The 17036-nt window shown below is 33.2% G+C and overlaps 3 protein-coding genes across 3 annotated transcripts; all 3 read left to right on the top strand.

Moving 5' to 3' along the window:
- Positions 1-41: 41 nt before the first annotated feature.
- On the top strand, positions 42-1941 carry LOC100305544 (uncharacterized). The gene is given in 2 exon segments (NM_001249933.2): positions 42-310; positions 1636-1941. Coding segments are annotated over 2 exon segments (360 nt in total). The 5' UTR covers positions 42-95; the 3' UTR covers positions 1781-1941.
- Positions 1942-6778: 4837 nt separating this feature from the next.
- On the top strand, positions 6779-8724 carry LOC102662618 (pentatricopeptide repeat-containing protein At3g62890). The gene has a single exon (XM_006588524.4). The coding sequence runs from the start codon at positions 6964-6966 to the stop codon at positions 8668-8670; it is 1707 nt and encodes a 568-aa protein (XP_006588587.1). The 5' UTR covers positions 6779-6963; the 3' UTR covers positions 8671-8724.
- Positions 8725-10932: 2208 nt separating this feature from the next.
- On the top strand, positions 10933-16789 carry LOC100792839 (magnesium/proton exchanger). The gene is made up of 9 exons (XM_006588525.3): positions 10933-11184; positions 11553-12001; positions 13069-13244; positions 13740-13858; positions 13954-14111; positions 14248-14375; positions 14864-15080; positions 15202-15331; positions 16261-16789. Exons 2-9 carry the CDS (start codon positions 11641-11643, stop codon positions 16556-16558), a joined length of 1587 nt encoding a protein of 528 aa, XP_006588588.1. The 5' UTR covers positions 10933-11184; positions 11553-11640; the 3' UTR covers positions 16559-16789.
- Positions 16790-17036: the final 247 nt, after the last annotated feature.

Here is a 17036-nt window from a genome sequence, read left to right as displayed (position 1 = left end):
AACCCTAGTTTATATTGGTGTCTCTGTTCTTTGACACTGCTGCAGCTTATCATCACCATCGCGCCCAAGAGAGAGAGAGAGAGAGAGGCGCGAAAATGAGCGGAGCGAAGGGGAAGAAGAAGGGAGCGAGCTTTGTGATCGATTGCGCGAAGCCGGTGGAGGATAAAATTATGGACATTGCTTCTCTGGAGAAGTTCCTTCAGGAGAGGATTAAGGTTGGCGGCAAGGCCGGTGCACTCGGCGATTCCATTACTGTCACTAGGGACAAGAGCAAGATCACCGTCACCTCCGACAGCAACTTCTCTAAACGGTACTCTCTTCGTTTTTTTGTCCGATGCTGTTTTGTTCCATTCTCCTCTTGTATGCTGCCATTTTTTTCTCACAGGACTGGATTTTTATTTTCTTTTATCGATTATAGCATTTCTCAAAATCCGTGTTGTTTATTTTTCTGTATGGTTATTCATTATTAGTTGATGTTCTTGTTCTGTTGGCTGATATATTCGAACTTCAAAGAGAGTAAGTCCAGGACCTCGTTTTTTGACACTGAGATCAGCACGATAGAAAACTAAAGCTAAAGCTCTTTTAGTCTTTTAGAGTATGTTTGGATAGAAAATTTTAACTGAGAAAAGTAATTTACCAGAGAATTTGAATTTCTATAATTTAGAATTCATTATTTGTCAAAAAATTTTGGAATTTTGGAATTTTAAAACAGAATTTTAAACAACTAAAAATCTGGAATTTTAATTTCCTTTTAAAAGGCAAGAAATTAAAATTTTCTTCTTACATTCTTCTTCAAGAAACACCCGATTGTGAAACATCTATCGGGTCTAAGCGTAGAGAAACACGTATAACTAGCACACCAATCATATTTTTTCTTTTTTTCACCTCATAATTTTGACATTTTTTATCCAAACACAAAATTTTAAAAATAAAAAAATTTCAATTGAAGTATTTAAAATTCTTAAAATTTAAAATTTCACAGAATTTTAAATTCCTCCATTCAAACACAGTCTTAGAGTTTTCTACAAAGTTATTTAACATATTCGTGTGTATTTTTGTACTATGGGATTGGCTAATAGGTGTAAGATTTTAATGCGGTAATCTGGCAGAATATGCTTCATGTTAAGACGATTCGAAATGTAGGTTTTAACTTATGTTGTGAATTGTCAGATTGCTTACTAACTTATAAAGTTTTTGGAAGGTTAAATTAAACAAGAAACTATGTATTCAGGTGTTGTTTAGTTATCTTAACTGAGATGACGTGTTGCTAATGCTGTATGTATGTTCTATCATGTTTGGGTTATAAAAATAGGGCTTTTTAGTTACCAAAGCCAAATACTTATCATATCTCTCAGTAAGGGTTAATGTTATGACTGATAGAGAAGTATGGAAAATGCAAATAAACTATTGCTTAGGATATATTCATGCATGAGATAACCAACTTAAGCATCTCTAAACTTTTCTAATATTTAAGTAGGAAAAGTTCGAACATTCCTCACTATTGCCTTGTAATCTATTCTGTAATTTTTTTGTGTTTGCCGCCCAATTTCCTGTGGGGGTGCTACTGTAGTAGTCTTTTCTATAGTATTTTGATTTCCTTTGCTTATATCTTTGTTTCATTTACACCTTTCTCAGGTATCTGAAATATTTGACCAAGAAGTACTTGAAAAAGCACAATGTGAGGGATTGGCTTCGCGTGATTGCATCCAACAAGGAGCGGAGTGTCTATGAATTGAGATACTTCAACATCGCTGAGAACGAGGGTGAAGAGGAAGACTGAAGATCTAATTCTGTGTCTTGAGGCATTTTCTGTTTAGGTTTAGTTATTGTGGAGTCTCTTTTATCTGTTTTATTTATTTAACTTGTTACTGGTTTAAATATTCCTGTGTTTTATTTGGACCGACGTTATGTCTTCATATGAAATTTCATAGAGGTTATTGGAGATGTTGTCATTAAAAGTCAGATGCAATACATGCTACTTTATGTTGGCATGTATCTTTAATTTGGCTTCCATTTACAGTTACTGTGGGAGAAGTTTTCAGTTTGGCCTCCAATGCGGCATATAAAATTGCTGTTCACGTCGATTATAATCACCCTAAGTAGGTTTCAATGCCGGATTCATCTTGTTACGTGAGCTGATACAATAGTTGAGGTGGATTAGTGAGATGGTTGGAGCTGGAAAAGAGTAGAATATCGGCAATTCAGCATTGTTAGAGACGAGAATTAGAACGAACAAATTTCAACATGACAAAAATTTGAGTATAGTCTACTTACAATTTAAAAATATAACCCCAAAAAGGAATCTGTGATGCATGAATGACTTTCGTAAAGCTGCTTTCGGAACTCATATTTGACCTACTAAATAAAAAAAAAAAAGACACGATAGTACATGTACAAGAATACATTTTACACCTAAAAAATTGACTAATCTGATAAAAATTATATAATCTAATAAAAATAACTACTTGCAACTCAAATTATAATATTATTCCTCAAGTCATTAGTGAATAAGAGGTCTTTAATGAATATGAAGTCTTTTTTAACAGTTTTTTAGTTTTATTAAATTATTTTCATCTACAAAATTACCAAATAAGTTTAAATTTAATAACATTACAAAATTACAAGAAATGCTAAGTTAGATTAAAAAACAATTAATTTTAACACATCACCCAAAAATTTATAAAAAAGAACCCACAAATAATATCTTACCAACATGACTTAAATGAAGTTTCAGCATTATTGTCAATTACAAATTACATTATCAATATTCTAATAAATGTAACCCAAAAATATAATTTCGGCAATTCAGCATTGTTATCAATAATTTTAACATTATCAACATTGTTATCAACATTTTAATGTCAAACATTTTTAAGGAATATTCATTACTTTAGTCCAAAATCCTTCAAATAAAAGCTATATTCTTAGGAAATATATGACAAACTCACATAGATGTAAATTCATATTGGTTCAAACTTCTACATGTCTTTATCCATACAATGAAAATTTTTACTAAAAAGACACTATCATGAAATATCCATTATTTTAGTACAAGATCCTTCAAATAAAAGTCATATTCCTATAGGAAATATATGACAAACTCACAAAGATGTCAATTCACATTTGGTTCAAATTTCTACATGTCTTTATCCACATAATGAGGAATTTTACTAAAAAGACACTATTATAAAATATTCATTATTTTAGTACAAGATCCTTCAAATAAAAGCTATATTCCTAGGAAATATATGACACACTCACATAATCAATTCATATTTGGTTCAAACTTCTACACGTCTTTATCCACATAATGAGGTCGGTGGAGTAACACCTAGATCAACAATCTGAAACCTGCTTCTAAATTTTCATTGTTCCTCAATGTAGTGTTTTGAACTAACAAACGACATCCAATTTTAAGGGGACATACTTAAAGATCATATAAAAGAGGAGCATAATTCTTTATACCACCAAAGATGCAGATACCAAAAATTGACCTAACAAAGCTTGTTCAATATACTCTTTCCAATATACTAGTAGTCCATTGAGAAGACAAAGTAATAAAGATAAATTCTTCAAAAACATGTGAACAGCGCCCAATACCCATGACACAAGCACAAGCACACAAACACAATATAAATTCATTGTTCATCTTCCCAATAAAACCACATAAAATTCTTGAATAAACCTCACACATACTTGAAACGACAAAGACGATCAAACCAATAACCTTAAAGTTGCACTATTGTTGATACAGAAACAACAACAAGGAAATTTGACATTACCAACTTACCAAATACTGTTGTTAGAAACAACAACTAATCCAAAATCCCATAGAAGCAGATAACTTAGTTAAGAATGAAGTCAACCCCCCACAGCATCCACAGCCTCCACACATTCATTACTCGCAAAATCACTGAGAAGTATATAACTATCCATTAGAAATCCCACAATTTAAAATCTAGTGAATGATCATCGAAACATAAGACACTATGCTATAAATTCATTGTTCATCTTTCCAGTAAAGCCATATAAAATTCTTGATTAAACCTCACATATACTTGAAATGACAAAGATGATCAAACCAATAACCTTAAAGTCGCACTATTTTTGATACAGAAACAGCGAGAGAGAAATTTGACATTACCAATGCAAAAAAAGGAGAAGTAATTTGAGATATGAAGCAAAAGACAAATTCCAAGAATTCTAAATCCAGGGTTGTGATCACCAAATCATGTAATAAGATAGTCACTGCTTTCACAACACCACATTTCCACTACTTGACTTCCCTGTGAGACCAAAAAAGCAGAAACCATAGAGGAAGTAAGTCAAGAAACACCCATAGTAGACCTAAGAAAATTGTGAAGTTGAAGACAAATTTGAGAGTTTGATCTGGGCTAGACATCACCAAATCATGCGGAGATTGGATGCTATGCAGAACGCAACACAAAACTACTCTACATTGCAAGAAAAAAGGTTTAAAACTCAATCCATATGCCTCATGATCAAATTCAGAAACTAATAATACTGAAGATCGCATTGAAGAAAAATCAAATTCATCTAGACTTATTAACCATTCTAATTTGCTGCACGGATGGCAAATTGATACACACCGAAATCTCATGAACATAATAAATCAGCACATGCTGCAAATGAATGAACTTGAGCAGAACAAAGCCAATATCCACGATCAACAGAAGATAACATTTAAATGATATTTACATAATTGAATAGAAATAGAAAATCATAAAATTAAGAAAAACAAGCTTAGAAATTGGAAAAGCAAAACCATACAAATACGGATGGATCCTAAAATAAGAACAGCAAAAGCCAAAAATCATGAAATTAAAATCATCAACTCAAATAGAAACGAGACTCCCAAACATAGGAACTAATTAGTGAAATGCTAAAAATTCATTATTGTTCTCTATAATTGAGACATCAAGTGCCTGAAAGCAATATAAAAAATATCTGGAAATGCTGAATTGAAGGTAAGTTGAATTTATATAGATGATACTTACTGAGATAATTGATTTTCAAGCACAAGTTGAACACCAAGCTTTTCATAAGAATTAACAAAAATTAGACCTCGTGTACACTTTAGGTATACAAACAAAACCATAGGAACGAAATTGGAAATTGCTTTACTGGAAACAAATTTCAATATATATATAGCAATCTTTTCAAAGTAGATTCAAAAATTAAACAATAGTGAGAGCCTCCAAACATAGGAACTAATTAATGAAAGCTAAAAACTCATTATTGTTCTCCATAAATGAGACATCAAGTGCTCGAATGCAATATAAAAAATAACAGGAAATGTCGAATTGAAGGTTAGTAGAATTTATATAGATGATACTGAGATAATTGATTTTCAAGCACGAGTTGAACACCAAACTTCTCATAAGAATTAACAAGTACACTTTAGGTATACAAACAAAACCACAGAAAAGAAATTTTCATATAGTTGCGGCAACAAAAATTTGTAATTATCATCTAAAATTTATAAAATTGACTCAACATTTCTACCAAATAAATGAGTCTGCAATCATTTCATGATTTAGCACTTAATTACCTTCAATTTTGGACAAAAACTTAACTAGATGATAAAATTCGAAAAAATTGAATAATACAGTGGTAAAGTTCACAAAATTGAAACTTTTGGTGATAAAATTTATAAAATTATAAAGTTGAATGATAAAATGTGTATTTAAACCTATTATTTTCCCATCTTTCTCGTACACTAGAGAAACAAAAACATGAATCTATAGAAGCAAAAGATGAAAAACAAGGAGGTTTTTGCCATTGATTTATTGTTGTTTTTAACTTGTAAAGATTTTGGTGCAATTGATATTTAAAATTGTTCATTGATTTCTGATTTGATATTTTTTTCGAGTGGACAGGAGGAGGCTTTGATATTTTGATAAGCCTTGAGGTGGGACTTTTTACATAGTGGCAGATAAAATTGACAAATGAAACATTTTCCTTACAGAGATGTAGAAAATGGAATTTTTTAACCATGAATCTTGACCCAATCCGTTATCTTTTCTTCATGATTGGAATAAAATATATATTTTAATATGTTACTTGCATTGGAGAGACTACTTATATTGATTGAAACACATAAGATAACAAAACACATCAATCGTTTTGATAAATGATGAATCAAGAAAAGGTTCGAACATAAACACTCATGTATAAACTTTGCTTAACCTTTTTTTTCTCAATAGATAATTTGTTTATATTTTTATATTTGAAAGTATAAAAGTATCAAAGGCGTATCCAGTGAGAGGAAAGATAATGGTTTTTGAATTTCGGGAGACTGAGATGTTGTAATGATGATGGAATGGGTTAGAGAAATGGGAATCGGGGATTTTTTAGTTTGAATGAGCTGAATATCATAAATGGTTTCTGTTACATAAATATAAAAAAAGGGTGCAATAACAAACAACATTGATGTAAAAAAGAAAAAAAAAACAGTTTATTGTAGAGATAAAAAAAAATGGTAAAAGCATGTACTCCTAACACTCTTTTAAAGTTTTAACCACACTCTTCACACAAACTAATTCATGTCATTTTTTATTTATCAGATGTTTTTCTTTAGAGACAATGGTTATCGAGACGAACCCTAGATGTAGAGATTTTTTCATTGAGAATTTGAATCTTAATTTATCTGTTACTAGAAATTAACCCTTTCTTTAAATTCAACCTTAGTTCGATTGGCTGGGTGGGGCCCGAGGGCTTAAGATTGTGATTTTGTTGGGAGATCAGTTCCTCAGGGTTTAGTTGATCCGTTTAAAATTATTGATTTTAGAAAACTATACTAATAAGTTAGTTTTATTTTCCTTTTTGTTCTAGAAATTAAATAAGAAAAATTTATATGATTTATTTTCTTGCATTAAAATCTGAACCACGAACTTGATCAGAACTCAGGAGTTTCATGATTGACTTAACCACTCACCACCAATGCGTGCTTCCGCGAAGGCGATATCATGCACGCACCCAAGTCTTCATCTCTCCCACCCCAACATCGAATCGTTCGTGTGGAACAACCTGATTCGAGCAAGCACTAGAAGCAGAGTTCAAAATCCAGCGTTTCCGCCAGCACTCTCTCTCTACCTTCGCATGCGCCTCCATGCCGTGCTTCCCGATCTTCACACCTTCCCATTCCTTCTCCAATCCATCAATACCCCTCATCGAGGTCGCCAACTCCACGCTCAAATCCTTCTCCTTGGTCTCGCCAACGACCCTTTTGTTCAAACCTCCCTTATCAACATGTACTCTTCATGTGGCACCCCCACCTTCGCCCGCCAAGCGTTCGACGAAATTACTCAACCCGACTTACCCTCTTGGAACGCCATCATCCATGCAAACGCCAAAGCCGGCATGATTCACATTGCGCGGAAACTGTTCGATCAAATGCCTGAAAAGAACGTCATATCGTGGAGCTGCATGATTCATGGTTACGTAAGCTGTGGCGAGTACAAGGCGGCGCTTTCTTTGTTTCGCAGTTTGCAGACGTTGGAAGGAAGTCAACTCCGACCCAATGAGTTCACCATGTCATCTGTGCTCTCAGCTTGTGCGCGGTTGGGTGCGCTTCAGCATGGAAAGTGGGTTCATGCTTACATTGACAAAACTGGGATGAAAATCGATGTTGTGTTGGGGACTTCTTTGATTGACATGTATGCCAAATGTGGAAGCATTGAAAGGGCGAAATGCATATTCGATAATTTGGGTCCTGAAAAGGATGTGATGGCATGGAGTGCCATGATTACTGCTTTTTCCATGCATGGACTCTCGGAGGAATGCCTTGAACTGTTTGCAAGGATGGTAAATGATGGTGTGAGGCCTAATGCTGTGACGTTTGTGGCTGTTCTTTGTGCTTGTGTGCATGGAGGGTTAGTTAGTGAAGGAAATGAATATTTCAAGAGGATGATGAATGAGTATGGTGTAAGCCCTATGATTCAACATTATGGTTGCATGGTGGACTTATACAGCAGAGCAGGTCGTATTGAGGATGCTTGGAATGTGGTGAAATCAATGCCTATGGAACCTGATGTGATGATATGGGGAGCTCTGCTTAATGGGGCTAGGATTCATGGGGATGTTGAAACTTGCGAGATAGCGATAACGAAGCTTCTTGAGTTGGACCCTGCAAATAGTAGTGCCTACGTTCTTCTTTCTAACGTGTATGCCAAGCTGGGACGGTGGAGGGAAGTGAGGCATTTGAGAGATCTTATGGAGGTCCGGGGAATCAAGAAACTTCCAGGGTGTAGTTTGGTTGAGGTAGATGGCGTTATTCGTGAGTTTTTTGCTGGGGATAATTCTCATCCAGAATTGCTAAATTTATATGTAATGCTTGATGAGATTATGAAGAGGTTGGAAAAGCATGGTTATGAACGTAACACTGGGGAGGTATTACTTGATTTGGATGAGGAAGGGAAGGAGTTTGCATTGTCTCTTCATAGTGAAAAACTGGCAATTGCATATTGCTTCCTCAGGACAAGCCCGGGTACCACAATTCGGATTGTGAAGAACTTGAGGATATGTAGCGATTGCCATGTTGCAATCAAGATTATATCTAAGGAATTTAATAGGGAGATTATTGTTAGAGATTGCAACCGATTTCACCATTTTAAAAATGGGCTTTGCTCCTGCAAAGACTACTGGTAAATATAAAGCATAAATTTTGTTGAAATTTAGGATTTTGTCACTTCAAATTCTACCGAAAATCTAGCAAACTAATTCTAACAAAGTGGGTGGTAAAAATGAAGTTGATAGTTGGACTAGCAGATTCTAACTTTGAGTTGGCAAGTTTAACAGTTAAATGTAGTTGTTTTAAGGGCATCCCCTTGTGGATTTGAAGAGAATAACAATAATTAAAGACAAAATGAATAAATGATTAAGATATCTATGTTAATCTATCATTTTATTTCCTTTACTTAAAAAATTAGAAAAAAAGAAGTTTGGGTATGTTCTTTTCCTACGTTACCAAAAAAAAAGTTTGGGTCCGTTAAATTTGTGAAAATAATCTTCATTCTCTATTCTATTTTTAGAAAATAATTATCATTTTCAAACTTTTATCTTTTAAAAAATATGTTTGTTTTTAGATTGTTGGAGGTTATTTGTGATCATAAAGTGTCTATTAAACTCAAAGTCTTATTGTACAATTATACGTTCAGCTGCTATAATATATGATAATGAATTTTGGGCTTTATGGATGATTTAGCTGTTCATAAAGGTCACTGAATGAACACGTAGGTTAAACCTTTGAAACCAGAAGTAAAAACCTAGGGATAGATGTAATTTCGGACATGCCATGTTCAGGTTAACGCTCGAGGGAGGTTTAAATTACCTGCTGTAAGTAACCTTGGTTTGATTTTGATGATGTAGCATACATGCACTACCTGATGATTCATGAATGATTTTACTTGAGAGAAAATGAAGAACGGTGGAGACTATTTTCAGATAAAAAAGAAAGGAAAGGAACTTATTCTTTAAAGATAGTGTGAATTAAGAGTAATATCACATACAAAAAAAGTTCACACAGGTCACAGAATGTGCAAGCTGTTATTCTTTCGTTTATTTGCCTTTACAATAGAAAAATAAAAATCATTGTGTCTCTTTGTGTTTCAATGATTTAAAAATTAAAACAGAAACTTCATAGATCGTTGTAGAGTGTATATTCCCATAAAAAAAATTGTTCGTCCACAAAGTGAGCTTCCTTTTCCGGAACGAGTGAAATTGTTCATGTTTTTTTATTTTTATCATTGAGGCATCGAAGACACTCTAGTTCTATGATATTAATCCTTTTTGCAGTGGAGGAAAAAAAAACTTTAAAATCATTGTGTCCCCTTTGTATTTTATGATTTAAAGATGAAACTTCTTGGATAGTTGCCGAGTACATATTGCCTAAAAAGCTTATTCGTCCACAAAGTGAGCTTCCTGTTTTGGCAGTCTATAGTCCAATGGAGGAGCACAAGGGAATTGAGATTTAGTTTTAGTAGCACTTACTAATTACTAACGTACGGAGAGGTGAAGGTCATGTCATCCATTTAAAATATATTTACGTTCACCTTAGACAACTAAATGAATAAATAAAAGTTATTAATTAGTACAATCTACAATGAGAGAGATTTATAAAACTAAAGTCTATTTTCCTTCTTGTGTTCCTTCACGACCTATTATCGTGCACTTAGAATTCATTTTTTTTGCCTCTCCACTTAATCAGAATGGCCAGAAATGAGACGTACCTGCCAGATATTAATTCTTTTTTGAGTTTTGGCTGCTCTTTGATTCAGGAAGACTACAATAATTATTAAGATAGCAAAATATTTTTTAGTCAATATTTTAATTAATTATCACTGATGTAATGTCTATTTTTTAAAATAAATATCTTTCACTATTCTCCAAAAAATAATAAATATCTGCTGCTATTCACTAGAAGGTAATAAATATCTTGCACTAGTTCATTTTCTTTCCTTTTTTTTTTCATAGTGAGAAGTATATTTAAACATGACTAAACATTATTAAAATGTATAACTATAAAATGAGAAAATAAAAATATTTTTCTGTAATTTTAAATTGATAATAGATAAAAAAAAAACTAACATTTACACATTTTCAACGCCACGTGATTCTTGTTTCCAAATCCAACGGTACGTGTGCGTACAATCTGGTAGTAGTGACACCCACAGACCCATTCAACGCCACGTGATTCTTGTTTCGGCAGTATTGTAATTTTATTTATAAGATTTAAATATATTTTTAGTTGTTACAGTATTTTTTATATTTTATTATTGAAAAAGTATTTCTTTAATTTAATTTTTATAAATTATATTTATTTTATTTTAAGTTCTTAAATCATTTTAAATAAATTTTTAAACAGTAAAAAAAAACTTTATAATAATGTATGCTATATCTCCCGTGTGATCCAAGCAGCAATGTTTGGGCGCGCGGTTGTGATTTCTAGTTTCAAGGGAAATGGGCAAATAATTTATCATTTAAAAGTTTTTTGACACACAGAACAAGCTTCACCTTGCAACACCACGTTCTATAAAAAGCTTATTCCCGAATCCAGTTTCTGCTCCATTTTTGTTTTCTTCAAGTAACAAAAATCGTTTTCGCCTGAAAAAAAGTCCCTGCGATCAACTCCGGCGAACTCTGCCTTCGCCGGTCAGATCGTCGGTACTTCTCTTTCTGAATTTGCACTTCTAATTCTCACATCAAAATCCATAGTTTGCATTTGTATCTTTATTTTAGATCATGCCTTTTTCCCTTTCTGAATGTACTCAATCATTCCGTGCTCGAACTCCTGTACCAGCTAGTGATTAGTTTTACAACTTCGAAAAAAGAAAATAACAAATATTAATTCTTCTGAATCTACTATTAGTAGAAGCTGAGTGACTCTACTTAAGCGTGCTCATGTTGCCAGTTGAATGATTGTTTTATCAAAATTGAAAACGGATCTCGTGTTGTTTAAGCAATAGAATGTTTTGACTTATGATCAATTTTACTTTTCAGTTTGTCTTCTAATAACCGACTTGTTTTAACAGGGATTGTGAATGTTTTCTTGCGTGAAGTCTCATAATTAAACCGCAATTTGTACTGAGTGACACCTCACTGCCAAAAGAGGCCGAAAGAATGGTTCCCTTTTCCAACATACTGGGGCACGAAAAGTGTGAAAGCTACTTAATTTTTGGCGGAGAAACTACCCTTGGAGATAATTTTCGGGCATTTTTTTACTTCCTTTGCCTTGCTTATTGTTTTATCGGATTATCGGCTATAACTGCTCGCTTTTTTCAATCGATGGAAAATGTGGTCAAGCACACAAGGAAGGTAGTGGAGGTAGATCCTGTTACTAAAACTGAAACTATTAGGCATGAAAAAGTTTGGAATTACACTATTGCGGATATTAGCTTGTTGACCTTTGGAACTAGCTTTCCCCAGATATCATTAGCCACCATTGATGCTATACAAAACATAGGGAAGCTGTATGCTGGAGGTTTGTTTTTCAAAGCTTTTGTTCTGCTCCTTTTTTTGTGAGAGTATTAGAATCAAGTTTGATTTGTTTCTTGATTATCATCTTGGTAGATTTGAAATTTAGGGAGTATATGTCAATAAGTAATAATTTTTGCTACTACTTTTTATGTTTTTAATCCTCTGTCTTTCTACTTTGACAGACACTGTCATTTTATAGATAAAATTTCATTTATTTGGTAGGCTACATATAGAATACTGATACGTATATTTTGAAGAATTTGCTTCTCCCCCTTGTAAGTTGTAATTCCCTCAAATTTCTGAACAAATGTTAATAGACCAAGCAATTAATTTCTCATTATTTTCCTTGTATTATTACCTCTTGGAAAACTTTCTGACTCCAACTCTGATTACTCTTTATTGTGTTCCTGCTGTACCTATAGAATTTCATGATGGGTTAGTTGCCAACAGCCTTTAAGGAAAACATACATGCTTGTATGCATAAATTCTTCTATACACTTTATGTTAGAAGATCTTTTTAGCTTATGTTAGACAGCATGGTGCTCTATGTATCAAGTGGAAAGAAAGATATCAGAGGTACAAAAGTTATAAAAGGAATATTCAAATAAAATGACTTTTATTTCAAAAATTCAAAATGCAATGAAAAAAAGTGAGATGTGCTTTCAACACTGACTTTGTGTTCATAAAAATTTGTCTCAAGCTTACTAGTCCCTAGAAACACAAGTTAGCATCTTGCTTTCGCTTGTATTATTATAACTTTATAAGGATAAAGCATGTCAATTATATCACTAATTTGTTCCTCCAGCTTTTCTATCTTTGATGTGATTGGAAACATGTTTTACTACAACAAAGTTGTTGCTGACTAATTGATTATTCAAATTTGGTTTTTAATGCTGGGAAGTGCAAATAGTTGTTCGAATGAGTCACTCTAGTGCTTGCAGTGACTTTCTTCCTTTTGAATAATATTTGATGCTGTAGTATTTGTTTTATTGTGATCTTAATTCTTTCTGGAATTGTTGAGGGGCATTAGATTGTTAAGCAATGTAATAACTATAACTGCTGAATATTCAGGTTTGGGACCCGGAACACTTGTTGGTTCTGCAGCATTTGACCTGTTCCCCATCCACGCTGTTTGTGTAGTAGTTCCAAAAGCAGGAGAGCTGAAGAAGATTGCTGATCTAGGAGTATGGCTGGTGGAGCTGTTTTGGTCATTCTGGGCTTACATTTGGTTATACATAATTTTGGAGGTAATATACCCACACTCTTCTGTTTAGAACTTCTTAAATATGTATTATTAGTTTCCTTCTTATTTTCATTAGCTCATTTCTGGTTGTGTAAGAACTCTAATCTGGGCCTACATTTCTCACTAGAAGACTTCTTGCCTTAGAAATTGTAGGTAACCTAAAAATTTAGGGAAAGATAGTGAGAGAAAACTTCTGAGACTGTCTCTCACTTCCAAGAATGTTAGATGTAGTTCTTAGGTTTTCATGGCCAATATCTATAAGTGCATTTGCATCTCCTAAGTTAGCCCTGAATATCCTATACAATCTTGTGTCCCAATCAGCAAGTCAGAACAATTATAATTCTTCTACTCATACTTAAGGTTAGATAAGTTTAAAAACAAAAGTATTTAGAAAACAACGCATATCTTGTTTAACTGTATTAATATTATCACTTTGCTTGTTTAATTCTTCACCGTTCTTATTCTTCTTGTGGAATACTCATCAAGAAACTGAATGTAGGTATGGACTCCAAACGTTGTGACTCTCTGGGAGGCATTGTTGACTGTACTGCAATACGGATTACTATTGACTCATGCTTATGCTCAAGACAAACGTTGGCCATATATTTCTCTACCTATGTATGTGCTTCTACTTGCTTCTTTTTATTATATTTAAATTAAAATTTCATGGTCCAATTGAATCTTGATTTTGATGCCTTATATTTTATTTAAAGTGCAAGAGATGAGAGGCCAGAGGATTGGGTGCCGGAAGAGACTCCTTATTTTCAACATGAAGCCCATGCGGAGGTGGATTTCTCTGATATAAAGCATGTTAATGAAGAAAATGGGGACACTGTTGATATTTTTTCCATTCATTCAGAAAACCCCACGGGTAGGTCTCCCACCTTAATGTAGTGAAAATTGGCTTGACTTAGCACAAATTTTTCTTCTTCTGAAACAATTTGCTCAGAATTAGAAACATCCTGAAATGTCAGAACCATCTTTTGTCCAAATTTTATAATTTGCAGATCCATTATATGCCAGAGTACCTTCAATAAATGATGAGGCTGAAATTTTGGACAAAGCTAAGGAAACGACATTGGTGGATACACACTTGCTTACAATTTGGAGACAGCAATTTCTGGATGCACTGAGGGTATTTCGTTTTATGTTGCAAGTGTATCTTTAAGGTTAAATGCTGATATCATAGATTCAAGAATAGCATCAACCACAACTAAATCTTACTCCTTATCAATTGACATTGTTAAGCTCTTCAAAATCCAATTTTTTTTACAAAACTAGTTGGAGCAAGATCTTGTCACAGATTCATGAACGTTGCTAGTAATACTGTTACTATGATTCAGTTAATCAGGTAGTTTTAGTGGTATTATGGATTTGAAGACGTGGATATGGGCTTCTTCTGTTAAAGTGTATTTTCTAGTGATAGTGCAATGGATCTTCTCATATATATACCCACATAAATGTCACATACACACTTTGTAGGACATAGTTAAGCACAACCTTTACGTTTTAATGTGTTCTTAAATGAGTTATATGATTATTAACTGTCAATAAATTCACTTATGTAGAATTCCGACATTATATTGTCAATTTCTCAATACCAGTCTATAATTTGTTCAACAGTTGTTGAGACCAGAATCAAAAAAAATAAAAAATGCATGTCTCCGCTTAGCTTGTATTTTCTGGCAATTGCTGATTTTACCTTGGAGGTTTCTGTTTGCATTTGTTCCTCCATGCCAAATTGCTCATGGATGGATCTCCTTCATTTGCTCTCTGCTTTTCATCTCTGGGATAGCTTACGTTGTGACTAAGATCACAGATGTTATAAGTTGTGTCACAGGTTTTCTTTCTCACTCAATGATACTCCTGTTCTCTTCTTTACAGATCATTATAGATCCAAAGTAGCCTTTTTTAATGTCAGTTCTGCATATCTTAGTTCTTTTTTCCCCCCTCTTTGACAGGGATAAATGCTTACGTGATAGCATTTACAGCCCTAGCCAGTGGAACCTCATGGCCTGATCTAGTGGCAAGCAAAATTGCTGCAGAACGTCAAAAAACTGCTGATTCTGCAATTGCAAACATCACTTGCAGGTTTTCCATCTCAACATTTACCTCATTCTTGCTTTAGGAAACAGTCACATGTCATCATTACATCATGATTTGCCTTAACACTTTTCTTGAGGAAGCATATTAGTAGTTAATAATATTCTTAGCATTCTTAATTCTTTTGATTCCAAAAGGATGTTATTATTTGGTTGATATTGGTTCAACCCCTTATTGGCATGATTATATGTTTCTTGCATCTCATCTGATTTTGAAATATAATTTGATCGATAATGGTAAAGTTTAGTCCTAAATAGAAAATATAAATATTGTGGAGCAGGCTTATGGAAGTTCATTAAGTATGTATGTATGTATGTATCATGCTATGTTTTAATTGCACAAAAAGAATGACACTTATGAACATAGGTAGAGTTATTTATTTGTTAAGAAGAAATTTAATTGAAAGACCACAGGACTAATTGGACCTGAGTTTTGTAATTATTACAAGTGTTGATCTATGAATACAGTTTTTGAATGTAACAGGAATACTTTTTCCTTCAAGTCAAATTTCAGAATTAAAAAAAAAAAATCTATATTCATGACAATTAGAAATAATTCAATATATACATGGAATACCCAGTAATGCAGAAATCTCAGTTCTACAATTATTATTTATTCACTAGGGAATCTTACATACTAATATAAAAATGCTAGTAATGGCTTCTAAATAACTAAAATTATGCTGTAAAAGTAACTAAAATTATGCTGTAAAAGTAACTAAAATTATTTGCTAGAATTTCAAATTGAAATTTCATTATTTTGTAAGATGTTTGTCCTCTTTTATTTTATAGTTTATACCCATATGAATCCTGCATTTATGAAGCATAGATGAAACCATCAGTTGCTTTATGACTTGCCAAATCATTTTTTGTTTTGATGAAGTTGGTTATTAACTTCGTTATTTATTCTTTTTGTAGCAATTCAGTGAATATATATGTTGGTATTGGTGTTCCATGGCTTATTGATACTTTGTACAACTTCATAGCATATAGAGAACCTCTCCGAATCCAAAATGCAGGGGGACTAAGCTTTTCGTTGATTGTTTTCTTCTCCACTTCTGTCGGGTGTATCTCAGTTTTGGTTTTAAGGCGTATAATTTTTGGCGCAGAGCTAGGAGGGCCTAGGCTCTGGGCATGGATTACCTGTGCGTTCTTCATGTTGTTGTGGATTATTTTTGTTGTACTATCGTCACTCAAGGTTTCTGGATTCATTTAGAATTGTATATAGCAAATTTATTGTATAGATCCTTGGCAATATCCTTAGGTGCATTATGTTTTTCCGGTGCCCTCTCCAGTCATCATGGGCTCATGGCTGTTCGTCACGCTGACGGACTAGTTGGGTTTTTTCTTCTATTTTTCTTTCTTTTCATGTACTGTATTAAATAAATACTGATATTTTTGTAACAAAAAAATACTCAATTTTTGTTGGAATTTTTCTTTTTCTTTATATATCCACTTAAACGATGTTGTGTTACTCTTGGTTATGCTTTCATTTGTCTAACTAATATAGTATTAAATTTCTTTCCGCTCTCATCAAAATTGATTGTATAATTCTTATCTAACCAGCTTTCTTAATCATAACTGAAAAAACCCAGAGAATTCATCCTGGTATTATTAAAAATATAGATGCCGTAGTAATTACATCCATTTTTAATTTTCAAATTTCACCCACAATATCGAGTTACTGGGGGAGA

The sequence above is a fragment of the Glycine max genome, chromosome 10 (assembly GCF_000004515.6).
Source record: "Glycine max cultivar Williams 82 chromosome 10, Glycine_max_v4.0, whole genome shotgun sequence".
Taxonomy (NCBI): Eukaryota; Viridiplantae; Streptophyta; class Magnoliopsida; order Fabales; family Fabaceae; genus Glycine; species Glycine max.
This window is presented reverse-complemented; position numbering and strand designations above follow the sequence as displayed.

Excerpts from the sequence above, each read along its gene's own strand:
- LOC100792839 (XM_006588525.3), top strand. The coding sequence starts at position 11,641 with ATGGTTCCCTTTTCCAACATACTGGGGCACGAAAAGTGTGAAAGCTAC. Across the intron at positions 14,376-14,863 it reads AATTTCTGGATGCACTGAGG|TTGTTGAGACCAGAATCAAA; the intron begins GTATTTCGTTTT and ends TTTGTTCAACAG. Across the intron at positions 15,081-15,201 it reads TGTTATAAGTTGTGTCACAG|GGATAAATGCTTACGTGATA; the intron begins GTTTTCTTTCTC and ends CCTCTTTGACAG.
- LOC102662618 (XM_006588524.4), top strand. The coding sequence starts at position 6,964 with ATGCGTGCTTCCGCGAAGGCGATATCATGCACGCACCCAAGTCTTCAT.